A 19,892-nucleotide genomic window follows, 5' to 3' on the forward strand; every position below is an offset into this window, starting at 1 on the left:
TATCCCCTGTGTGCCTTGTCGACTCAGTAATATATATTATATAATATATATTGAGAAACATCTTGATTCAAGTCATGCAACATTTCTTGCGTCTTTATAGACTTCCTTACAGTTGTCATTACGACGCAATAATAAGAAATTCATGTGGAAGCAACTCTTGCGGTATCGTTACGACAAATGTCATGTTTTTATCGATTCTCGAGCTCCCGACCACTTCCCGTCTCTGCCGGACAGTTCCTTCGTCTTTTATTTTATGATATTTTCACATACATAAAATGCCACGTAGCTAATACATCATGGTTGATACGTCACCATATCACATCGTAAATACACATGGCATACGAGGACGATTTTACATCCGGGCGTTAATATTTGGTTTTACACGCGGGTTGACACGCGCGCGCGCGGAGCGGCGCGTGGTGAGGAACGACCGGCCGGTGCGAGACAAAAAAGAAATTTCATCTGGACGCATGCCAGCCCGATAAATTCAAACGCGTACCCGGCGACGCTACGCTACAGCGCAGAATCCCCGTCTGAATATTTCAGAAGTCAGCGTGTGTTTATTGCGCTTCAACCTCTTTCGCCGCAATAAGTTTCCACGGTAATGCGGCCAAAGCTTAAGTTTAAACACCATGTTAATTGCATTGTTCTGGGACGAAGCGCAAAACGACAGTCAGTAAATGCCATCCGCTTTCCGCGCCAAACTATTATGCTGTGAATCAACGGTCCTCATTTTCAACTCTCACAATTGTACTATTATTGTCTCGTAATACGCACAGAAGTTTGTGTCATCTATTATCCGGCGAGATAGTAATGCAAATTGTGTTGCTCGCATGTTAGAAAGTTTATATTAAGTAAACGTAATGTCTCTTTTTTTTTAATGACATTTAAATTCTTGCAATTTAACGAAGCATCAAGATATCAGGAGCAAGATTTCAATTATAAGTGATGTCTAGTTTTTGTAAGCCGTCCAATTGTTCACTTATGGAACGCACCATGCGCCGATTACATTCTTTCCGTTCCATCTGTCAGGATTCGAAAATAGCGAGTCAAACGGAAAGCAGTCGATACGTCAAATCGACTCGCGATGCCCCTCCGTTTTTTTTTATCTTCGTCTCTATCCAGACACGATCAAGTCGAAGCCTCGCGCCGCTAAACTCAATCAAGAGATTCCATTTGCATTTCTGCGCCGACATGCAGAAGACTATATTTTTATCCCCGAGAGAGAGAGAGAGAAAGAGAGAGCACGGCGGCGTTCTTTCTTATCTGACACGATATTTTCGCCGTGCAGCTATCTCTGTCCGCTCTTCATTTTACTCGTTCTGCAATTTTTACATCTGAGGGAGAGATGGAGCAGAGGTCCAATCGCAGAAATGAGCAGTCACTCTAAATGTAATATTCAACTTATCTGGATCTGCGATTTCAGGCATTGCGAATGCGCTAGAAATCTAGAATACGGATCTATCGGGCGAAGACCATATTTTCCCAGGAAAATAAATCGGCCTGCAGGCGGATATTATTGCCACAAGGTGTGCGTTATTACACGTCGGATTCGTACCTTCATAGAAAAGTTGTGCAACATAAACAAACTGAAGCACATTGTCGCGCGTGAATTGCGAGAACTTTCGTACTCGTATAACTTATATATTTCACTGTATCGAGAATAAATTGCGAAAAATAATTAAAAGAAAGTAGAACATCTACCAATTAAATTCTTAGTGCTACTATACAAAGGTGATGAGATAGAATTGGAACAAATTAAGTAAAGCTTAATTTTATTTAGTTTCATTTAACAGTCGCGTTAGCACAATCAAATTTAAAAAACAAACAAATTTAAAAAAAAAATTATCACAAGACCGGACTATAGTTTTTAATCATCTCTTTCACTGTAATGAATTTTGCAATTAATGTATATAATGCACACATAAAATATATTAGAGACCTTTGACAGTACAGTCAAATTTAGAGACCAGTTAAATATTTTTAAATAATTCAATATTCTAAATTCTATACATTTTCTTTTAGATCCTGTACTTTATATTCTAAATTATAATTATAAGTCACATAATGACGTGAACGAGTTAATTTCTTTAGCATAAATATTGCATATCAAACTGAAATCAAATAAACTGGAATTGTAAACTATTAAGACTTAGCATGTGACAAATTATCATCGTTATCTGTCAATATCACGATCGATCAATTACTTTGCATCTACCAAACATCCGGCCCGCGTATGGTAAATAGCGGTTTATGTACGTCGCGATATTTCCTTACAGTTGCACATACAGATATACACGATATCGGTACGCGGGCACGCGAAGTCTAAATATAATCACTACCCATAAATCATTCGATTCCCAGATCCCCCCGGCGCGCCGGGAAGAACGGGGCGAATAGCTCCACTCGCGAGAGAAAATCGAGACTCGCGCCAGTATCCGATCCTCCCCATAGACTCGTCTCACCTTGTCGCGGCTCGATTCTCTCCCTTATCTCCGCCGGAGACATTTCTACGACATTAAGCAGGCGTATCGACACGCCGCGGCGTGCGGCGCCGCGTGTGAGATACGACCGGATATCCGGCCGATCCCGCGACGGTATCCCCCGTGTTCCACCCCTTCCTCGTGTTCCTCACAGAGGCTCTCGTTCGGGGCGGTTGTCTGCAAACTTTGATTACATCTGCCAGCAGCCTATCCTCCCTTCCGTCGCGCCCCTGTCTTCTCATCCCGCCGCAACTCAAATATAGACACGCACCACCAACACCTTATTCTTGGACGTTGTCTGCCGAGCTCGTCACACCCTGACTGCCCCTTCTGTTCCTTCAGATTCTCACCATCGTCCGTCCCATCAGATTTACCACCGTCAAGTACCCTTCCTCCCATCTCGCGCCCCTTCTCTGCTCCCGCCCTCGCGAAAACCCATGGAAACGTATTTAGCCGATGTCCCGGTTGGCGACGCGAGATGTAATTTCGTTAGCCGCTACGTGAGTCGCCTGGCAAAAGTGCAAGATGAAAATTGCGCCTTCTAGAATGCTATTGGACTTCCGACGAGCGTTATTGTAGCGATCGAATCAAATCAATCACGAGATTTACAGTTTAAATGGCGAAAATGCATTCGATAGTCAGTCATCGTTTGCAATTAAGAACTGTCAGTATATTATCTAATTTTCTTTTAAATCATAATTATAACATGTTACATCTTTATTCGATCGAGCGGATTTTTATGGCGATATTACTCTTACCATTCTTTGCGAATTTGATATAATAATTTATTATCTTCATTTAATGTTGCGGAATTCATATTATTGGCGACATCTAATTTACCGTGTACGTGTCGCTTAATGATCTTTGTGATGTATTGATTATGCCAGCATGCATTCTCATTTAATAGTTTGAAAGTGTATTAATTTTAAGTATCGCTAAATTTTAAATAGATTTCCGATATTTCCAAGCTCAAAGGTTTTTTAATTATACTATTAAGTCCTAATTACACAGACACTATTTTAAATATGTAGCTATTGTAGAAAAAGAGAGACAAGTGTTTCACTTCTCAAGAAAGTTGCGTAAATTAACTTCGACTTTAGATGACATCTGGCAAATATTCCCTGTCGGAAGCTTTGTCGCGCGCGACAGAACAACGCGGATATTTACAGAATAAACACGATGAACATCGGCATATTGCGAAATTTTGTCTCTCGTTGCAATGACGAATCGCAAATTGTCGCTTCGGGCGACACCGATCCTTTACCGTTCAGACACTCCTCCATTCAGTTCGCTGGGCAAAGGTTCCCTATATAAGACGATTACCCGAACGATTGCCGTTATTACTTTCCGAGAAGACGCCGCGCTATTTTAATTGAGCGTAACACCACATAGGATGACGGGATCCCCCGCGAAAGGCTACATTAACGTTCCTAGAAGCGCAAATCCGTCGTGTGTAAACGGCACACGCCAAGTTTCTGTCTTATTCTACGAGTTGGCGGTTGGTTCATGAGCCACGATATTTCGCCATGGAGGATGTCGTTGACGACTTTGAATAATTGCGGTAATTAGGAGGAAAAGGCAGCGCGGTTTGAACTTCAATTGCACTCGCATTCGATCGCTATAAAAGATGATAAAATGAGCTGGCGTTAATACAAAGAGTAGTTTTAAAAAAGTCAATATAAATTCTTTCATAAATTAAAATGGAAGATTTTATAATGTAAAAATCGCAAATTGTAAAAGTAGTTTTAATCATCTACCTTTGTGCGACATAAGACCGGGAGCTAAATTATTACAGTGCTATTCTAACGATGACATTGTTTGTTCGTCATCACGACGTTCATCGCTCTCGTTCGACAAAAGAACCATGGGAAGTAGTGACAACGATAACAGGAAAAGTGACATCGTTCGTTAGGTAGCTCCTAAAGCTCTCGTTAGACGCTGGGTAGCCGTCACCGTTTTATCCCGTCGAGAATTAATCGAATCGGCGATAAAGTGGATTATGCGTCGAGGTTCGATGGGCCTCGATTCCATAATGCGATTGGCCATGCTCCTCCCGTGGGAGGTATTTTCAGCTTCCTTCAAGTATAATGATTCGTAATTAGATATTACCTGCAACGTATTAAGGAGGGCGCTTAATATCTTAATAGAGTTAGCGGGAAGTATTCATAGTCATTATCGTGGGGTAGTATAATTAACTAGATCGCAACTGACTCAGCGAGAGAGATTTTTCTACTTTTATAAAATTTTTTTTTTCTCGAAATATCTTTGCAAGAATTTCTTAAATTATTAACACTGCTGCCGCATTATTTGACAAATATTTATTTACGAGTATATTCATTCGCGAATACATGTAAATAATAAAAATTAAATTAATTAATTTAAAATTATTTAATTTAAAAAAATGTTTATTAAAATAACACAGAATATTTAATGTTATAAGATTCAAACACGAGGTGGTAAGATTATGTGATCAGAGGCAGTATGGAATAACATGATTCTGTAACACATTACGGTCGTCTATAAAAAAGAAATAAATGCCCCGGTGAAGAATGATTCGAAAAAAATCACATTTTATCCGTACAAGCATTAAATCCCCACGTGCAAGAAGACGTGGATTCCGGAAATATAACTCCGTCATTTTGTCGTCGGTGGAGAATTACACGTCAGTAGACGAAAACGAGGGAATAATTTACGCCGGTCGTCGGGCCAGAAAGGAGAAATCCGCGCTGAGAGGAGAAAGCGCTCGTAGGCTGACTTTGTTACTCGCTCTTACCCCGAGCTTTTTGTCAGGTAAAAAGTTTCCACGGGAAAAGGAACCAATTTAATAAGGCCTTAATAACTTCCCCGAGGGAGGCAGACGCTTGGCGTACGGCTGTGTTTGACGGCTACTTCACGGTCTTCTCCTTTTTCGACGTGAAGAGTAAATTCACGCTTCCTCGTGGAAACGGAGTGGTATAACCCTTTATTGGCAGAACGGCGATACCGCGCGCCGCGCGCTCGTCATTCTCGCCCCCTCCGCGTGGTACGATTGTTCAGCTTTTATTCCGCGTCAAGGGTAGATACAGAACCAAGTTCGCCGAATCGATAGAGTTGTATACGTCAACGAATCTTGTGGCGTGAAAATTACATCGTGTTGGGAACGAATTTTTTTTTTTTAAAGAACGTTTATCCGCACGATATATATACACGATATAATTATGCGCGAAGTAACATGTATACTCCAATTGCCGGATCATTATATAATTTAGCGATGTATGAGCGTGCGCGCATATTAGAGTTACTTATTTATTTTTTACTTGTTAAGAGATGAAATATTGACATCGATTTTGTTCTTCTTGTTGCAGAGATCTTCAAGGAAACAATGTGTCGGTGATATTCAAGACCGATTTTGAAGACATGGCAACGCTCCATGTTTTGTAAGTATATTCTTGATTCTCTTAAGTTTAAATTTGTAAGAGTTAATTTGTAGATAATGCGAGTACATATTCTTGATTTAAATTGCACTAATTTCTATAGTTCTTCTTTTGACTGTTTAAATCAACAAAAATTCTGTTTGAAATATAATTAAGAGAATTTTAATTATTTCCTTCGATATTGTATCATAGGAATATTTTCGACTTACAGATTGCTATCAAACAATCAAATACACACCATCGAAAGGGGGGCTTTCCAGGATTTGGTGGCGGTGGAGAAGCTACGGCTAAACAACAATCAAATACGTCACTTGCCCGATCTTCTCTTCAGCAATATGATAAACTTAAAACGCCTGTGAGTACGAGATAGAACACATTATCGTGCAAATTGTTATTACCATTACGCTACCAATCGACCGGAGAACATGCAATTCTAAATAGATTTGTCGACAATCGGATTTCATTTACGCAACATTACGGATAGATATACCTTCCGACATTCATGACCATTAGCGTTGCGCATTAGCGTCTCGCTAACAGGTTTGACGGGCCGTTATTACGGCGATATTGCGAATTTGAAATATTTCATCGGCGTGTATATAGCGAGATATCGACGAGCGTTAAGAACAGAATTCGTTAAGAGCCGCGAGCGTATTATGCCGCGGGATTTATGCGATCTGTCAGCGGTATACGGTACGTAACGCACGCGCGGGTAAATGGTGCGGCGGCGTTGCGAGATACGGGGCGATGTTGCAACGAGTCTACAACGTCATGAAAGTTTGCAATATCGTAGCAACATCCGCGCGCCGGCATTTCGCGCGCGAGGGGCGAGGGAGGGCAGGAGGGGGGGGGGGAGAGATCGCGGGATTTCTCGGTAAGCGAAATCTCGGGAGAATAATTACATGTGAGATCAGTCCGAATGTCAGATTCCAGACACGCATAATACGCACGTGTGTTGCGACCTCCACATTCGTCTTTCTTCCTCTTTCTCTCTCTCTCTCTCTCTCTCTCCTCATCATTGTGTCAAGCGCGACGACAAGCGGAGAGGGGTAGGGGGTTTATATCGTATAAACTTTTCAGACGACGGCCTACATATCTGTACCGTATATACTGCGAGGGGTGGGGGGGGGGAGAGGGGAGGAGGCTACGTGCAAGCCGGGGGCTTGTGTAACCTGCCACGCGAGACTCCTCGATCGAATGTACGCGCCGCTGCATACGCGACTTTTCACCCCGGGCTTTAGCTTCTTAAAGGCGATCGTTCGATATGCAACCGCCGATGCCACCGTTTCGCCCCGGCCGACGCCGATGTAGCTTGCATTCACCTCTGTGCAGCGCACGCGACTCACCAAAGTGTATTTCCTATCTTACGTGACCGACTGCTTGAGTACGGGCGCGCTTATCGTTTGCCGACTGTCTTATTAGCGAGACCTGGTTTAGAAGGTGAAATGAATAGGCGGGGAATGTATACGATTTTAGACATTTGCCAGGCAGCAAGATCGATGAAGTCATTACTTAGAAATGATAAAATCAGTGCTTCGCGTTGTACATGAATCTTTAATAAAGCGTGGGGGTGAGCCAAAACCAGTCGCGTGCGTCGGGATTCTCGAATACTAAAAAGTAAATTCTGTATTATTGGAGTCTCTATAATGAATACTGTAAGAAATAATCGCCAATCAAGTTATTACGCTCAAAGAAGTTATTACGATTTTTTATTCGTGATCGCTGACCGGTTTTACTTGCCACAATTTATTGAAGATATACTCGTGAGTATATAGAATATTTCTGGCCACATGGCTGTATGATCTCAGAGAGCGATAGTATCGAAAGAACACGTAGCCGTTCCGTATACACAAATTACGCTCATCCATAAGCCCATCCGTCGTGAAACGAACCGACCTCTTCTCGGTCGACATGACTGGTTTTCTCCGTATCCGACATACGGTTCGCCTCTCGCTAACGAGAAGAGCCACCTTGATGTCATAAGAAATTCCGATCCCGTGATTACGCCGTCCCGGCTCCGTCCGTCCGTCCGTCCGTCCGTTCGCTCGCTCGCTCGCTCGCTCGTTGCTTTTCCTCCGAACGCGCGCGCTGTAACATTCTTTTCGATCCGGAATCTCAATCAAACGCGGCACGACGCGCTACCACGGTTGCAGAAGAAAAACAAAATAGAGACAGGCCGGCCTGACGAGCCGGCGATATCGTGTGCCTTTATCGCGATCGAGTGGGCACGAACCGTTTCCGTTTGGAACGGTTCCTGGTGTTCTCGGCAGCTGCCAGCCGCGCCGCGCCGGTCGAAAAGCGCGCGGCGAGCCTCCTCCTCGCGTCGTGGATGACAGGGTTGGCGGGACCCACGGAGAGAGCCGAGGCAGAAAAAGTGAGAGACAAGAGGCGCGGCGGAGAGCAAAAAAGAGAGAGCGGGAGAGGAACAAAAAAAAAGAGGAAGGCAGAGAAGGAGGAGGAGATCGTCCATCTATCATCCTGCAAAGTGGGCAAGATGGACGGGACTCGAAACTTCCCGTCTCGCAGGCTCCGCGGGCGCATCAGCCTACAGTTTCTGACGATAAGGCTTGGATCAGCCACCTCACAAAGGGACGTATTATGTTGCGACCTTACGGCGAGATTCTCACGGGCGTTCGGATGCGCGATAATCCTTCATCCGGCGCGGATAAACCAGCGTTAAAATCGCGAAGCGGAAGATGCTAATTCGCGTGCTTCGTGTGCCGGCCGCGCTATTTCGAAACTCTCGGAAACTCGTAATTCCAGCGGCAGCTTATTCTGCACTTCTCTCCGAAGATGCTTCTCTTTAATTTATATATTAAATCAGCGTTACAAAACTCTCTCTATCTTCTCTTTTTGCAAAGACGCCAGATGTCGGATTTTGTTCTTTGTTTCAAGCGAGCCGAACAATAGAACAAAGTGATATTATATCTCAGAATTATTTTAGTTTTTCCACACCGTGCACCGTGCAAGACCTAATTCTCTCTTTTTCGTTAAAATTACAGCAAAACTTGCTACCTGTTGTCGCGATTGTTGTTTGAATAAATCCGTTTATACGTATCTTCCCGGCAAGCACAATTAATATGAATCGCCGAACAAGCATGATTCAGAAAGTTACTGCCGCAATATATACATACACAGGCAGGTCGTGCAGGCTTGATAATTGAGCGATAAGTGGACGAGCGATTAATCAGGCTCTCCTTAACGCACAGCCAAAAGCCACACTGGACTTAATTATGTGCTCGTCTCGTAAATTCGACGCGGGAACGCCAGGCCGGGGCGTGGGCAGGTCGCGGTGAACGTAACGTATGATTAACTCATCGCGTAAACGTAGAAAGGTACGGTATTCCGCGCGCGGTAAGAGGATGAAACCTACATCGGTAATAAATGGTTTGACACAATGGAAAGGGGCGCGGACACTCCGTTGATTAGTATCACTCCGCCGTGCGGCGCGGTATTGCGGCGCTTGTAACGCGATACATATAGGACAGCAAACGTGCAAGCTGGTATTTTACGACGCTGCAGCATTTTATCCGCTGTATACGCTTAAGCTGATAACAACCAGGACAAACGTCCGCCGCCGAACCGAAGCTGCGCGCGCGCGCGGTCACGCGAATGAGTTAGGGAGACAAAATTCAAGAGCCACGAGGAGAGCCACGGTGATTTTCGGAACGCGTCGACAAATTATAGGCCACGTCATACAAGGAGCTGCGCGCGCACAATCTCGGTTTATCGCTCGAGAGAGCGGCTGTAATAATTATCGTGCAGTTGTTATCGTGTATCCCGACGATCGTAATACGCTGTATTATACAGCTTTCACGGTCCTTGCCGTAAATCCCTCTCATCCTCGACATTACGTCGGCGTTACGTCACACGCGACCGGTGGATGTAAAATCACGTTAATAATGTTTAACATTTTAGTATAAATTCATGAAAATGTAGAGATACATGTATCTCTAGCTCTTAACGCGCCGTTTCATATACCTTTATTTTCTGATTAAGAAAATTAGTTTTTAACAAATTTTACAAACGCGACCGTAGGTGGTTACACGAGAGAATGTCTACCCGAGTGCGCGCGAAGTTTTCAGACAGCCGCAGTTTTCCAACTCATGTCGCAAGTATGCTAAGCGGAAAATGCCAGGAATCCCAGCGTAGGGCGTCGCTGCGGAAGCTATTAAAACCAGCTTACCGCGCACGCAGGAGCGTTGTTACGAATGTTTCTGCGTACCATCCTGAGCAGTTGCGTCCGAAGAATGCACAGGCGTCCTCCGGAGATCGCAATCCTCGGCGTCGCGCGGCGTACGGACTTCTCCCCCGGAAGTTACATGAATCCCTTTGCGGCAGCGCGATCGTGCCACCGAGTTGGAAAAGATCGTAATAAGGCGCGAGGGTGATTCCTGATAAACGGAGGCGGACGATGTGTGCGATACGTCCGGATCTCGTTTCGTCCCGTTCTTATCGCGGTAACGCAGCTAGCCCGGGCGCCGGGCAACATTCGGAATTGGACGGTCTGCTCGCGAGAGGCGAGGACCGCCGCCGAGTCCTTTTGTTAGTTCCGCGCGAGCGCGGGCCACGTCGAAATTCGGTAATTGCTTTCTGGATTGGCTCGGGTGATCCGACAATAAGAGGGAAGAGGTTTCCCAGATCCCCAGGACTTATACGTACAATACGTACGTCGTTCCGAAAGCACATAAAGCAAACGCCCGATATGCTCGTTTTCCCTGTTGATTATTGTCGCAGCTCATTATCGTCGTCTATTCTCCGAGCTCGCCTAGCTTGTCCACTCTGACCATGCGACGTCATGCATCGTGAATCTATTTTGAAATTCAGAAAGAGACGTCACGTCTCTTTCTGAATTTCAAACGTGCTGGTGTTAAACGCTTTATTAACTTCATGATTTCACATTTTTATCTATATTAATTCTATATCGTATTATTTTCGTGAATGCGAATTAATTTACGTTTAATTACATTTTTAAGCGCGCATTTCTATTTATTTTATTCTGATCTCATTATATTGCAAAAAGCGATTCGATGATTTTCGCAATCAATCGCTGGAAGTAATGAACTGTGTTTTGAAACAGGCTTTAGCATGCTATTTTTGTTGAATCAACGTGAACGCGTGGAAATTCGAAGATTGTTCTTTGCGATTGGATCGGGCGCAATGGGAATTTAATATCCCAAATTTCTCTGTGAAAGTGTTCAATTCCAGCTTATTCGTTCTCACGTGTATTTCTTGTTGCACATATCTTCCCAATATTATTATAGATGTATTAAATCTGTAGGCTAAAATATATCTAATTCATTTGTAGAGATACACCCGTTTCTCTTGAAATAATTTGTAAGAACACTTTTCTCGACAAGTAACAAATAGGAGTGGTGCCAAGTACAAAGTTTCTGATCAATAATCGATAGTTATAAAACCGTTTTTTAATTCGTTTTATAGTTCCGCGAAAGTACTCTAGAGAGATGAACTTTTATTGCGCGGCGTGTGACAAACGTTTATTCGATGGCACGATCAAACTCTACGGGGACAATAATATTTCGCGCCGACCCAACTCGAGCGCGAATGACGCGAGTTCCCTTTGTGCGTTCGGGTGCAGACGTGGCCGCGCGTCGAAATTCGGTAATTACTTTCTGGATTGGCTCGAGCGAACTGGGAGTTCAATCTCCCAGTCTCGCACTCTCTCACCTTACATCCCTCGCCGTCTTTCTTTCTCTTTTTCTCCCCTCCTCCACCCCTCCCCGCTCCCTCTGCCTCGTTCTTCGTTTCGCGTTTTTGTTGTTCTCCTCTCGCCCACCACGACCCCTCCTCGCGTTCCCTCGCGAACATAATTACAGATTGCGAGTTCCAAGCCAATGGATAGTCAATGGCGAGCCGTATTCCGAGACCCCAACCTATCATCACAAGCCTTTGGTTAACTCAGACCTCGAGAAGAGGTTTCGAGGTTCCACGATATCCGTACGCTTTTCGAGGGGCTCCAGCCGTGCCATTTGTCTAACCCTCGATTCGTTTCGAAGGTGTCTTTCCATATCAATGGGGGACGATTCAATTATTTGCTAACCCTCATTCGTTCCTTCATTAGCGTACTTATAGTTATATAGTGGATACTTTCACACAAGCGCGAACAAGATAGGTAGGATGATATGTATTATTATATCATTTTAGTATAGACGATAAGTTGTCATTTGATATAATTTTGAAATGCAGTAGATGTAAGAAATATTGAACTTTTAATATCCATTAATTTAATATCCGTCTTGGAAAGGAAGAACAATCGATATCAAGTACGCGTCCGTACAAGAAACGTGTCTTTTTTAGCTTGTCGCGAGTCGATTTTCGTATAGCTCGTGACGAGCTCCGGGCTTACGGAGTACGTTAAGATAATTCGTAAGCAGCCGGCTGTCGCGTGAGAGACCGTGGAAATGGTCACTCGTTACGTGGGTAACGATCCCGACCGCGATGAGGAGTACTTGCGAAGTCTATAGCCACTCACGTGACGGTCTGGTGCACGTGTGGCCGGTCACACGCACGAGCGGCAACTTTCTGGAGGATAATCGTGCACGCCGTGGAGGAGGCACTTGCCGCGGCATTCGACGCTCTTGAATAATTGATCGAAAATGTAGGACGAACTCGCGACAGCCACAATAAAGTGGAACGAGCGGGTGTTGCACCGATGATGGTGAATCGTGGCCATCCGCCTTCGCGAACGTAAAAGTTGAGAGGTCAATGGACAGTCGCGAGTTAACGCGACGCTGACGAACGTGATGCCGATGGGCTCTCTGATAGTTTTTGAATATACGTCTGCAACAATTATTATTTGTGGAAAATTGGGACGAAACACTGCTGATTTCGAGTACTGTTGAAAAATTTGATTTGATTTAGTTGACAACTGAAATCGTAAATAGAAATTGAACATAATATCACATTGCCAACTAATTTTTACATAAAAAGTATCGTCTAAATATGTTATTTAATACGAATCATTAATTTTTTTCCTTTTTTAAAATACTAATTTAGTAATTAAAGAAAAAAAAAGTTATTTTCCAAACAGAAAAAAGTTATTTTTCAAAAGAATATAAAATTACTCATATCTTTAATAATGTTTTAAAAAATTGGACGTAATCGAATTACATCTTTTATTAGTTATATATGATTACAACTTCTTTATGTTATATATAAGAAGATTTTATGACTTTATGGATTACATACATTATATTATCTTTTAAAGTAATAATTATAATTAAGATTGTTAAAAAAATAAATAATAATTTGATGAATCGGACATTTTGAAAAAATAATGTATTCTGTTTTACAGAGATCTTAGCCACAATCAGATCGCCACCATAGGACCGAAGACTCTCAGAGGAGTGTCCGCTCTCAGACATTTGTAAGTATCTTATCGGACGTGCTTGCCACAAAGATAGATTGTTCCGTAACAATCCCTCTCGAGGCCATTTAGTCACAGTCTAGTAGCCCATTATAAACTATGCTCAAGATGTTTTACGTATGACAACTCTACTCGCATTACAGATAAAACTCTGATAAAATTTCAGATAAAACTCACGATTGAGTTTGTATATTAAATCTACTGTAATATATATTACAATTGTTCTTCGCTGCATATCTTTTTCTTTGTCAGCTATCACTGCTATCAGTTTAAGTAGTAAAATGTCGCGTGGTCAGACAATTCTAATATTCAAAGCGTCGCTTATAAAATTTTTTTCAAACACTACATATATGATTTAAATTAAATATCTTATTAGAAAATTATAAAACTTTACTGCTTCTCTCTTTATAGATTACTTGACAATAATGTACTGACCTGTGTGGACGAGGCCTCGGTACGAGAATTGAAAGACTTGGAAATATTGTAAGTACGCGAATTCGTTAAGATTAAACGTGGTTCATATCAACGTTATTTTATGTTCAGCGAGAAAATATAGACGTGTGTCAAATCAATTATTCATTTCAGAATGCTGAATAACAACAAACTTATAACACTCGGCAAGGAGATGTTGAACGGCTTGTCGCATTTGCGAACTTTGAAGCTTGCGGATAACGCTTTCGCATGCGATTGCCATTTAGCATGGTTATCGCGTTATTTGAGGACTTATCCTCGCCTAGGGCAACATACGCGATGCGCATCTCCGGCTCATCTCAAGGATCGTAATCTCGCCGATGCGCAGGTGAGCTTGACTTTGTTAGAGTTACTATCTATTGAATTCCGGTTTGCAAAACCCACAAAGGTTTATTTCTCATCGGAATCTATGTAGGCATTTACATAATACGTATACATAAATATACTAGATACATATATCTTACAAATATCAAATTACATACGCTCGTGCGTATGGTTTAGCATTAGACTCTTTAACGGAACACTATTCCAATCGTTAACCGAACATTGCATGAGAAAAGAGATTTTTCTAGAACATTTCTGTGATCGTTAAGCTTATCGCTTCTTGTTAACCCACTTCTCTTCGTGCCTAATACGACTTCTAAACCCATTGTTTGCAGGAGCACGAGTTCAAGTGTTCAGGCCTGGTCGAGCGAACCGGATCGGAATGCAGCGCTGAGCCTCAATGCCCGCATCCTTGTAAATGCGCTGATGGGATCGTCGATTGCAGAGAGAACTCCTTGACGAAAGTGCCAACCCACCTTCCCGAAGACACCACTGAGTTGTAAGTAAAACCGTCGCGCCATGTTCGCGCATTGTGTACCTGTTCCTCGTCTGAGATTTATTTCTTGCTCACGAGTATTATCGATAACGCGAATTTATTCAGCTATACGTTGCTCTCTCAAGTATGCTTTATTTCTTTTCTTATTTAGCACTTGCACATAATATACTAAATTAATGTCACTATAATATTTACATTTCTCTAAATTTAAATTTCTATATAAATTAAAAATTTATTTTATTTATAAATTCGCTGTTTTAATAGTTTTTCCAAGATAATCCTATGTAAAATCAACTGTCAACAAATAATTTTATAAAGTCCATCAGGATTAATAATACGTGAAACAGGATAATATATTTATACGTGTGTGGAAAGCGGGGCAGAGTAGTGAAACACGAAATAATACAAACGAGCAGAAAGCGATCGATAGCCTTGGAGTTTTATGAAGCGGCCACTAGCATAAATGTGCGGATTCGCTAACTTATTTGTGTAATTTGTTTTTCTATGATTGCCTGCAGGCGGCTGGAACAAAACGGCATTACGGAAATTCCACCAAAGGCTTTCTCGCCATACAGAAAATTGCGAAGAATGTGAGTGATGTTTGTGACTGACTTAACTGTAATATACACATGCAGATCGCTTTTGCGCGCCTCGCGACCGCAACGTTTAATACTTTTATATGTTTCCGGTTTTTTGCCCGCAGTGACCTGAGCAACAACCAGATAAAAAAGGTGGCGGCGGATGCTTTTCACGGATTGAAGTCCCTCGAATCCCTGTATGCATCTTTTTTCTTCACTAGTACATTTTAAATAACATTCCATTTCACTTGACGATAAATAAAAAATATATTTGGTTGCAGAGTTTTATACGGCAACAAAATCACTGAGCTGCCAGCTGGTCTTTTCCAAGGCCTGACAAATCTGCAGTTATTGTGAGTAGATAAGAAAAAAAGGAGGTCATAAATTTAATGAATAAAATTTACGAATAATTGCATGGGGGAAGTGGGTCTTATTAAAGTTAATAAATTGGAATAGGTATAGTTTTCTATTGCATGATGCGAGGTCGACGTGAAGAAGGCGAGAATTAATAATTCATATTAGAACCACTGAAGAAAATGTTTTTATTCATGGCTTCACGTATTGTTCTCGCTTTCCCGTGAAGCATTGCAACGAGGCAACTGTTGGAAATTATGGCGAAACTTATTGTTTCAGGTTACTGAATGCCAATGAGATATCATGCATACGAACAGACCTGTTCAAAGACTTAACCAGTCTCACCTTGCTGTCTTTGTACGACAACAATATACGTTCGTTAGCTAATGGGACTTTTGCCAACCTGCGGAGCATCAAAACCCTGTTCGTATTACAAAAAGCTACAAAATTTCTTACAAACATTTCCTAATTTGATCAAATGTATAAAACATTTTTTTGTTACTGATTGTGAGATAATTAACGGAGAGAAGATACTTTGCGTGCTGCATTTAAAGAATCTCCAGCCAGTAATTTGATTCTTTTTTCGCAGACACTTGGCGAGGAATCCGTTCATCTGCGATTGCAATCTACGCTGGCTGAGCGCGTATCTTCACGCGCATCCTATAGAGACATCCGGCGCTAAATGCGAAACGCCAAAAAGAGCGCAGAAACGGAAGATCGATTCGATGCGGGACGACAAGTTCAAATGTAAGGGTAAGCACAATTCGACTTTTCCGGTATATCTCTTCTTAACACTTCGGCAGAGTAATATACAGGTCGGTAGTCAATGTGGAGGAAGATATATTGCACGATGAATGTAAATAGGTCCCCATTATCCGCTGACTTGCATTCACATTTCACGACATCTTCAAATCTTCGTATCATCTTTCTCATATATTTACATTCATATATTCATACCTGTATGAAATTAATCATCTACCCACGCATCAATGCAATTTCGATGAATAACGTTTTCCTCATCTGTCTCATACCTCGGCTTTTAAAAATGCTGAAAATTGAAAGCAGCGCTTATTTTACATATGGAAAGTAAGAGAAAGCGAGTAAGCAAAACGGAAATCGGATTGTATTACCGATTTGTATAAATTATAATATTCGTTCCTTCGCTAAGAAAGGATATATCGAAAGCCGACGCCGAGCCATTGAAGCTGATCGATCGTGTCACTTTATTATCAATCACACATGATGGCGTTACACGGCGTGCCACATCCGAACCGATCCACGGTTTTCACTCGTGTGAAATCACCCACCATCGTTTCCCCTCGTTGCTTCCAATGCTTCTTGCATCACATATCCAGACACGTACGTCTTCCCCTTTCTCTCTGTCTCGATTCTTCTTCGTTCTTGTCGACACGTCCGGAACAGGTGACCAGACGATCTGTATAGATGCTCTCGCACGGTAGGATAAATGCTGGTCACTTTGCCGGGCGTATGTAATTGCCGATAGATGTATCTTGCTAACCGTAATACCGCCCGGTGTGCATTAATGTCAGCCGATGTTATATACATATGTTATGTACATACATTTGCAGACACGCTTGCAAACTCGTTCGTGCTCGCATAATGATAATTTACCGAAACGAAGCTGCATATAGATGATTCACGTATAGATAGAGATCGTGCCATAAAAGGATGCATTTTTTGAAATTTTATTCTTCCGCTGACATACGGAGTTTTCCTTTAAATTTCATATTCAGAAAAGAAAATCGTAAGAAAATATTTGAGCGTATTATACCGTGAATATAAGGAACATATTGAATAAAGACGAGAAAATGTTTCAATTTTAGGAGGTCAGTTAAAAATGTTTTAATTATATAATAATTATAATTTGAATAACGTTTTAATTATGTTGTAACGATATGAAAATAAATTTACATTTTCTGTAATTAAAAGAAATCTTCCAACAAATATATTGCGCTTTATACGGACATATGATGCACTCCTAGCATGCTTATTATATCACAGTCCGTAAATTTTGATATGCAACTTCCGGAATTACAAGAATTCTATGTCTCCGTTATTTTCATCGCGCGCGCTCGTTTTGCATTTGCCTTGTCTTTTTGCGACTCTGTAATTCTAGAGAAATTTATTGCAAGCGTACGAATGTCCCCTCTGTGGAATGCATCTTTTACGACACATTTTTTTGCGGAGCGATCCGTGTGTTTGCCGTATCCGTTTGAGAATAATACCCAGAAGTCTCTAACCTTCCTTTATGCAGCCTCAGGTTTCAGCCGGATGCACTCTCCTTGTACGCCATACTATTTCGAAGAGTGTATGTACTACTGTACGTATACTGTGTACACGTACGTACACAGGGGTAAAAATTCAACAGAACCGCGTAATTGCTTGTTAACATCTTGAATATCAAATAGTCGCATAAGCATATTTTATATAATGAAAAAAGTAGTCGTTATTTTTAAAGAATAAATTTAGCTCGTTTGCATAATTAAATGTCACAAGTTATTGGCACGGATTATGAAGCATATTTATTCTAAATATCGATATCGCTGAAGATGGAGGATTTGCTTTAATCGATATGCACAATGTGCAATATGCTACGTTGATTTATTTATGTTTTTCAAGAAAAAAATATAAGCAGCTTATATTACATATCGCGTATACAATCAGTACAAACACAATTAATATCTATCGCTGAAAAAAAGCAATATCCGACCTTGCAATACCTCATACGTGCTTACACGAAACTCAATTCAGAGTTGAGGAAAAAAAAATACATCTCGGTAGCGCATATGTGCATCTATGCCGGTATAAATGCGCGCATAACTGCCGCGTGTAGTTCCGTAAACGGGAACTTACGTAGCGAGCGTTAAACTTGTAGACAACTTTCGCAACTTGCGCCCCCCCCCCTCCCCCGGTCACGGCAAAAATTTACACGATACCCTTGCTTCTGCATTACGAAGGATTTCACGAGAATTAGGAGGAGAGTGTTTCTAGTTTTCGTAGAAGGAAACAAATGTTGCTCCTTAAGCAGCACTTCCATCCGAGTACGTAAGAGCATTGGCGAGGCGGACGGTGGAAGAGAGACAACGGAGAGTAATCGATCATTTTTAACTTTGTTTACAGAATACGCGAATTTGTTTTTATTATTTATCTTTTTCGTTTTATTATTTGCCTCAAGCAAACTTTTGCCGCTTTTATGTTCATATAAAATATGAATATCGCGCAACAAAAGTGTACTTTCGTAGTATACCTGCAGTTTTTCATCTTTTATTGCATTGTTGCATTTTTCTTCAAAAAAAAAAAAATAATAATAATAAAGGCTATTTTTCTTCTAATTGACGTTATCAGCAACAGCTTTTTAATATGCAGTTTTATTCATTTATGAAAAGGCGATTAAAGGGAGAAATGAGCGAGCGCGCGCGTTTACATTTGGAAAAGAGGAAAAAAAATCAGATCCTGATGACGTTTAATTTTTCTCGCTTTCCTCCTCTTTGACTTCAACGTTCGTTGACGAATAAAAATAATCGCTGTTGTATTTCGACCAACGCGCAACCTGGAGGAAAGCACAGTCGCGCAGTGCGGGATGCTAGGCCGGCATTATATACACGTCGCAATGTGTATCGTCGATATAATTACGTATGCGTACATCACACCCGGCAATTTGTAATGTGGTGTATAATACGATGATAAATCATTTCTGCCGTAGCCGCACTCATACATAAACATATTTAGCCCTCAACACTAACGCACGACGTTAAACACTCGATTAACGTGCAAGTACATATGGCATCACGCGTACGAGTGGCTTCGTTTAACGGCGCCATTAATTACACTGTTCATTATCAAAATTTATCGTTAATGAATCGACATCATCATCATTATGTTTACCATATAATTACATGCCCGACCGCAATTTTCACGAAGAAATTCGCAGCCGTACATTTGTGGCCGGGATATCACGCCGACTGCTCTCTCTCTTTCTCTCTCTCTCTCTCTCTCTCTCTGTCTTTCTCTCTCTCTCTCTGCGCACGACGTGTATACACGGCATTATATGGCCACGTCGTATGTCGGTGCGGGATCGTGATCGAGTGCGGAAGTGTTGCTCAGGCGCGATTGTTCGAACTCGACTCTACCCAGAAACTTTGTCCGCAGGTGACGAGGAACTGCTAACAAAAAGGGCTGGCGAATGCATTCTGCCTGGCGCTTGCCCCGCGCCGTGCACATGCAACGGCGCGACGGTCGATTGCTCCAACAAGAGATTAACTGCGATACCGAAGGACTTGCCGCTTTACACGTCGACTTTGTAAGTATATACTTCTTTTAATTGGCGTGTTAAACTACCACGCGTGAAGTCCAGGGAAAGAGCAC

At 41.9% G+C, this 19,892-nt stretch overlaps 1 protein-coding gene across 2 annotated transcripts in view; it reads left to right on the forward strand.

The window, feature by feature from the left end:
• The window catches only part of LOC105449951 (protein slit), a 352,872-nt gene that overhangs the window by 318,470 nt on the left and 14,510 nt on the right, over positions 1-19,892 (forward strand). Inside the window, exons 2-13 of one of the 2 annotated variants that reach the window (XM_011689437.1) lie at positions 5,828-5,899; positions 6,108-6,251; positions 13,212-13,283; positions 13,695-13,766; positions 13,869-14,082; positions 14,414-14,577; positions 15,093-15,164; positions 15,278-15,349; positions 15,434-15,505; positions 15,786-15,929; positions 16,096-16,259; positions 19,677-19,827. In XM_011689437.1, the coding sequence (XP_011687739.1) occupies positions 5,828-5,899; positions 6,108-6,251; positions 13,212-13,283; positions 13,695-13,766; positions 13,869-14,082; positions 14,414-14,577; positions 15,093-15,164; positions 15,278-15,349; positions 15,434-15,505; positions 15,786-15,929; positions 16,096-16,259; positions 19,677-19,827 (1,413 nt within the window). The remainder of the gene's footprint in view (positions 1-5,827; positions 5,900-6,107; positions 6,252-13,211; positions 13,284-13,694; positions 13,767-13,868; positions 14,083-14,413; positions 14,578-15,092; positions 15,165-15,277; positions 15,350-15,433; positions 15,506-15,785; positions 15,930-16,095; positions 16,260-19,676; positions 19,828-19,892) is intronic. The other variant, XM_011689438.1, reaches the window with a different exon arrangement.

This window comes from Wasmannia auropunctata, unplaced genomic scaffold (genome assembly GCF_000956235.1).
Source record: "Wasmannia auropunctata unplaced genomic scaffold, wasmannia.A_1.0 LD336071.1, whole genome shotgun sequence".
NCBI classification, from domain to species: domain Eukaryota; kingdom Metazoa; phylum Arthropoda; class Insecta; order Hymenoptera; family Formicidae; genus Wasmannia; species Wasmannia auropunctata.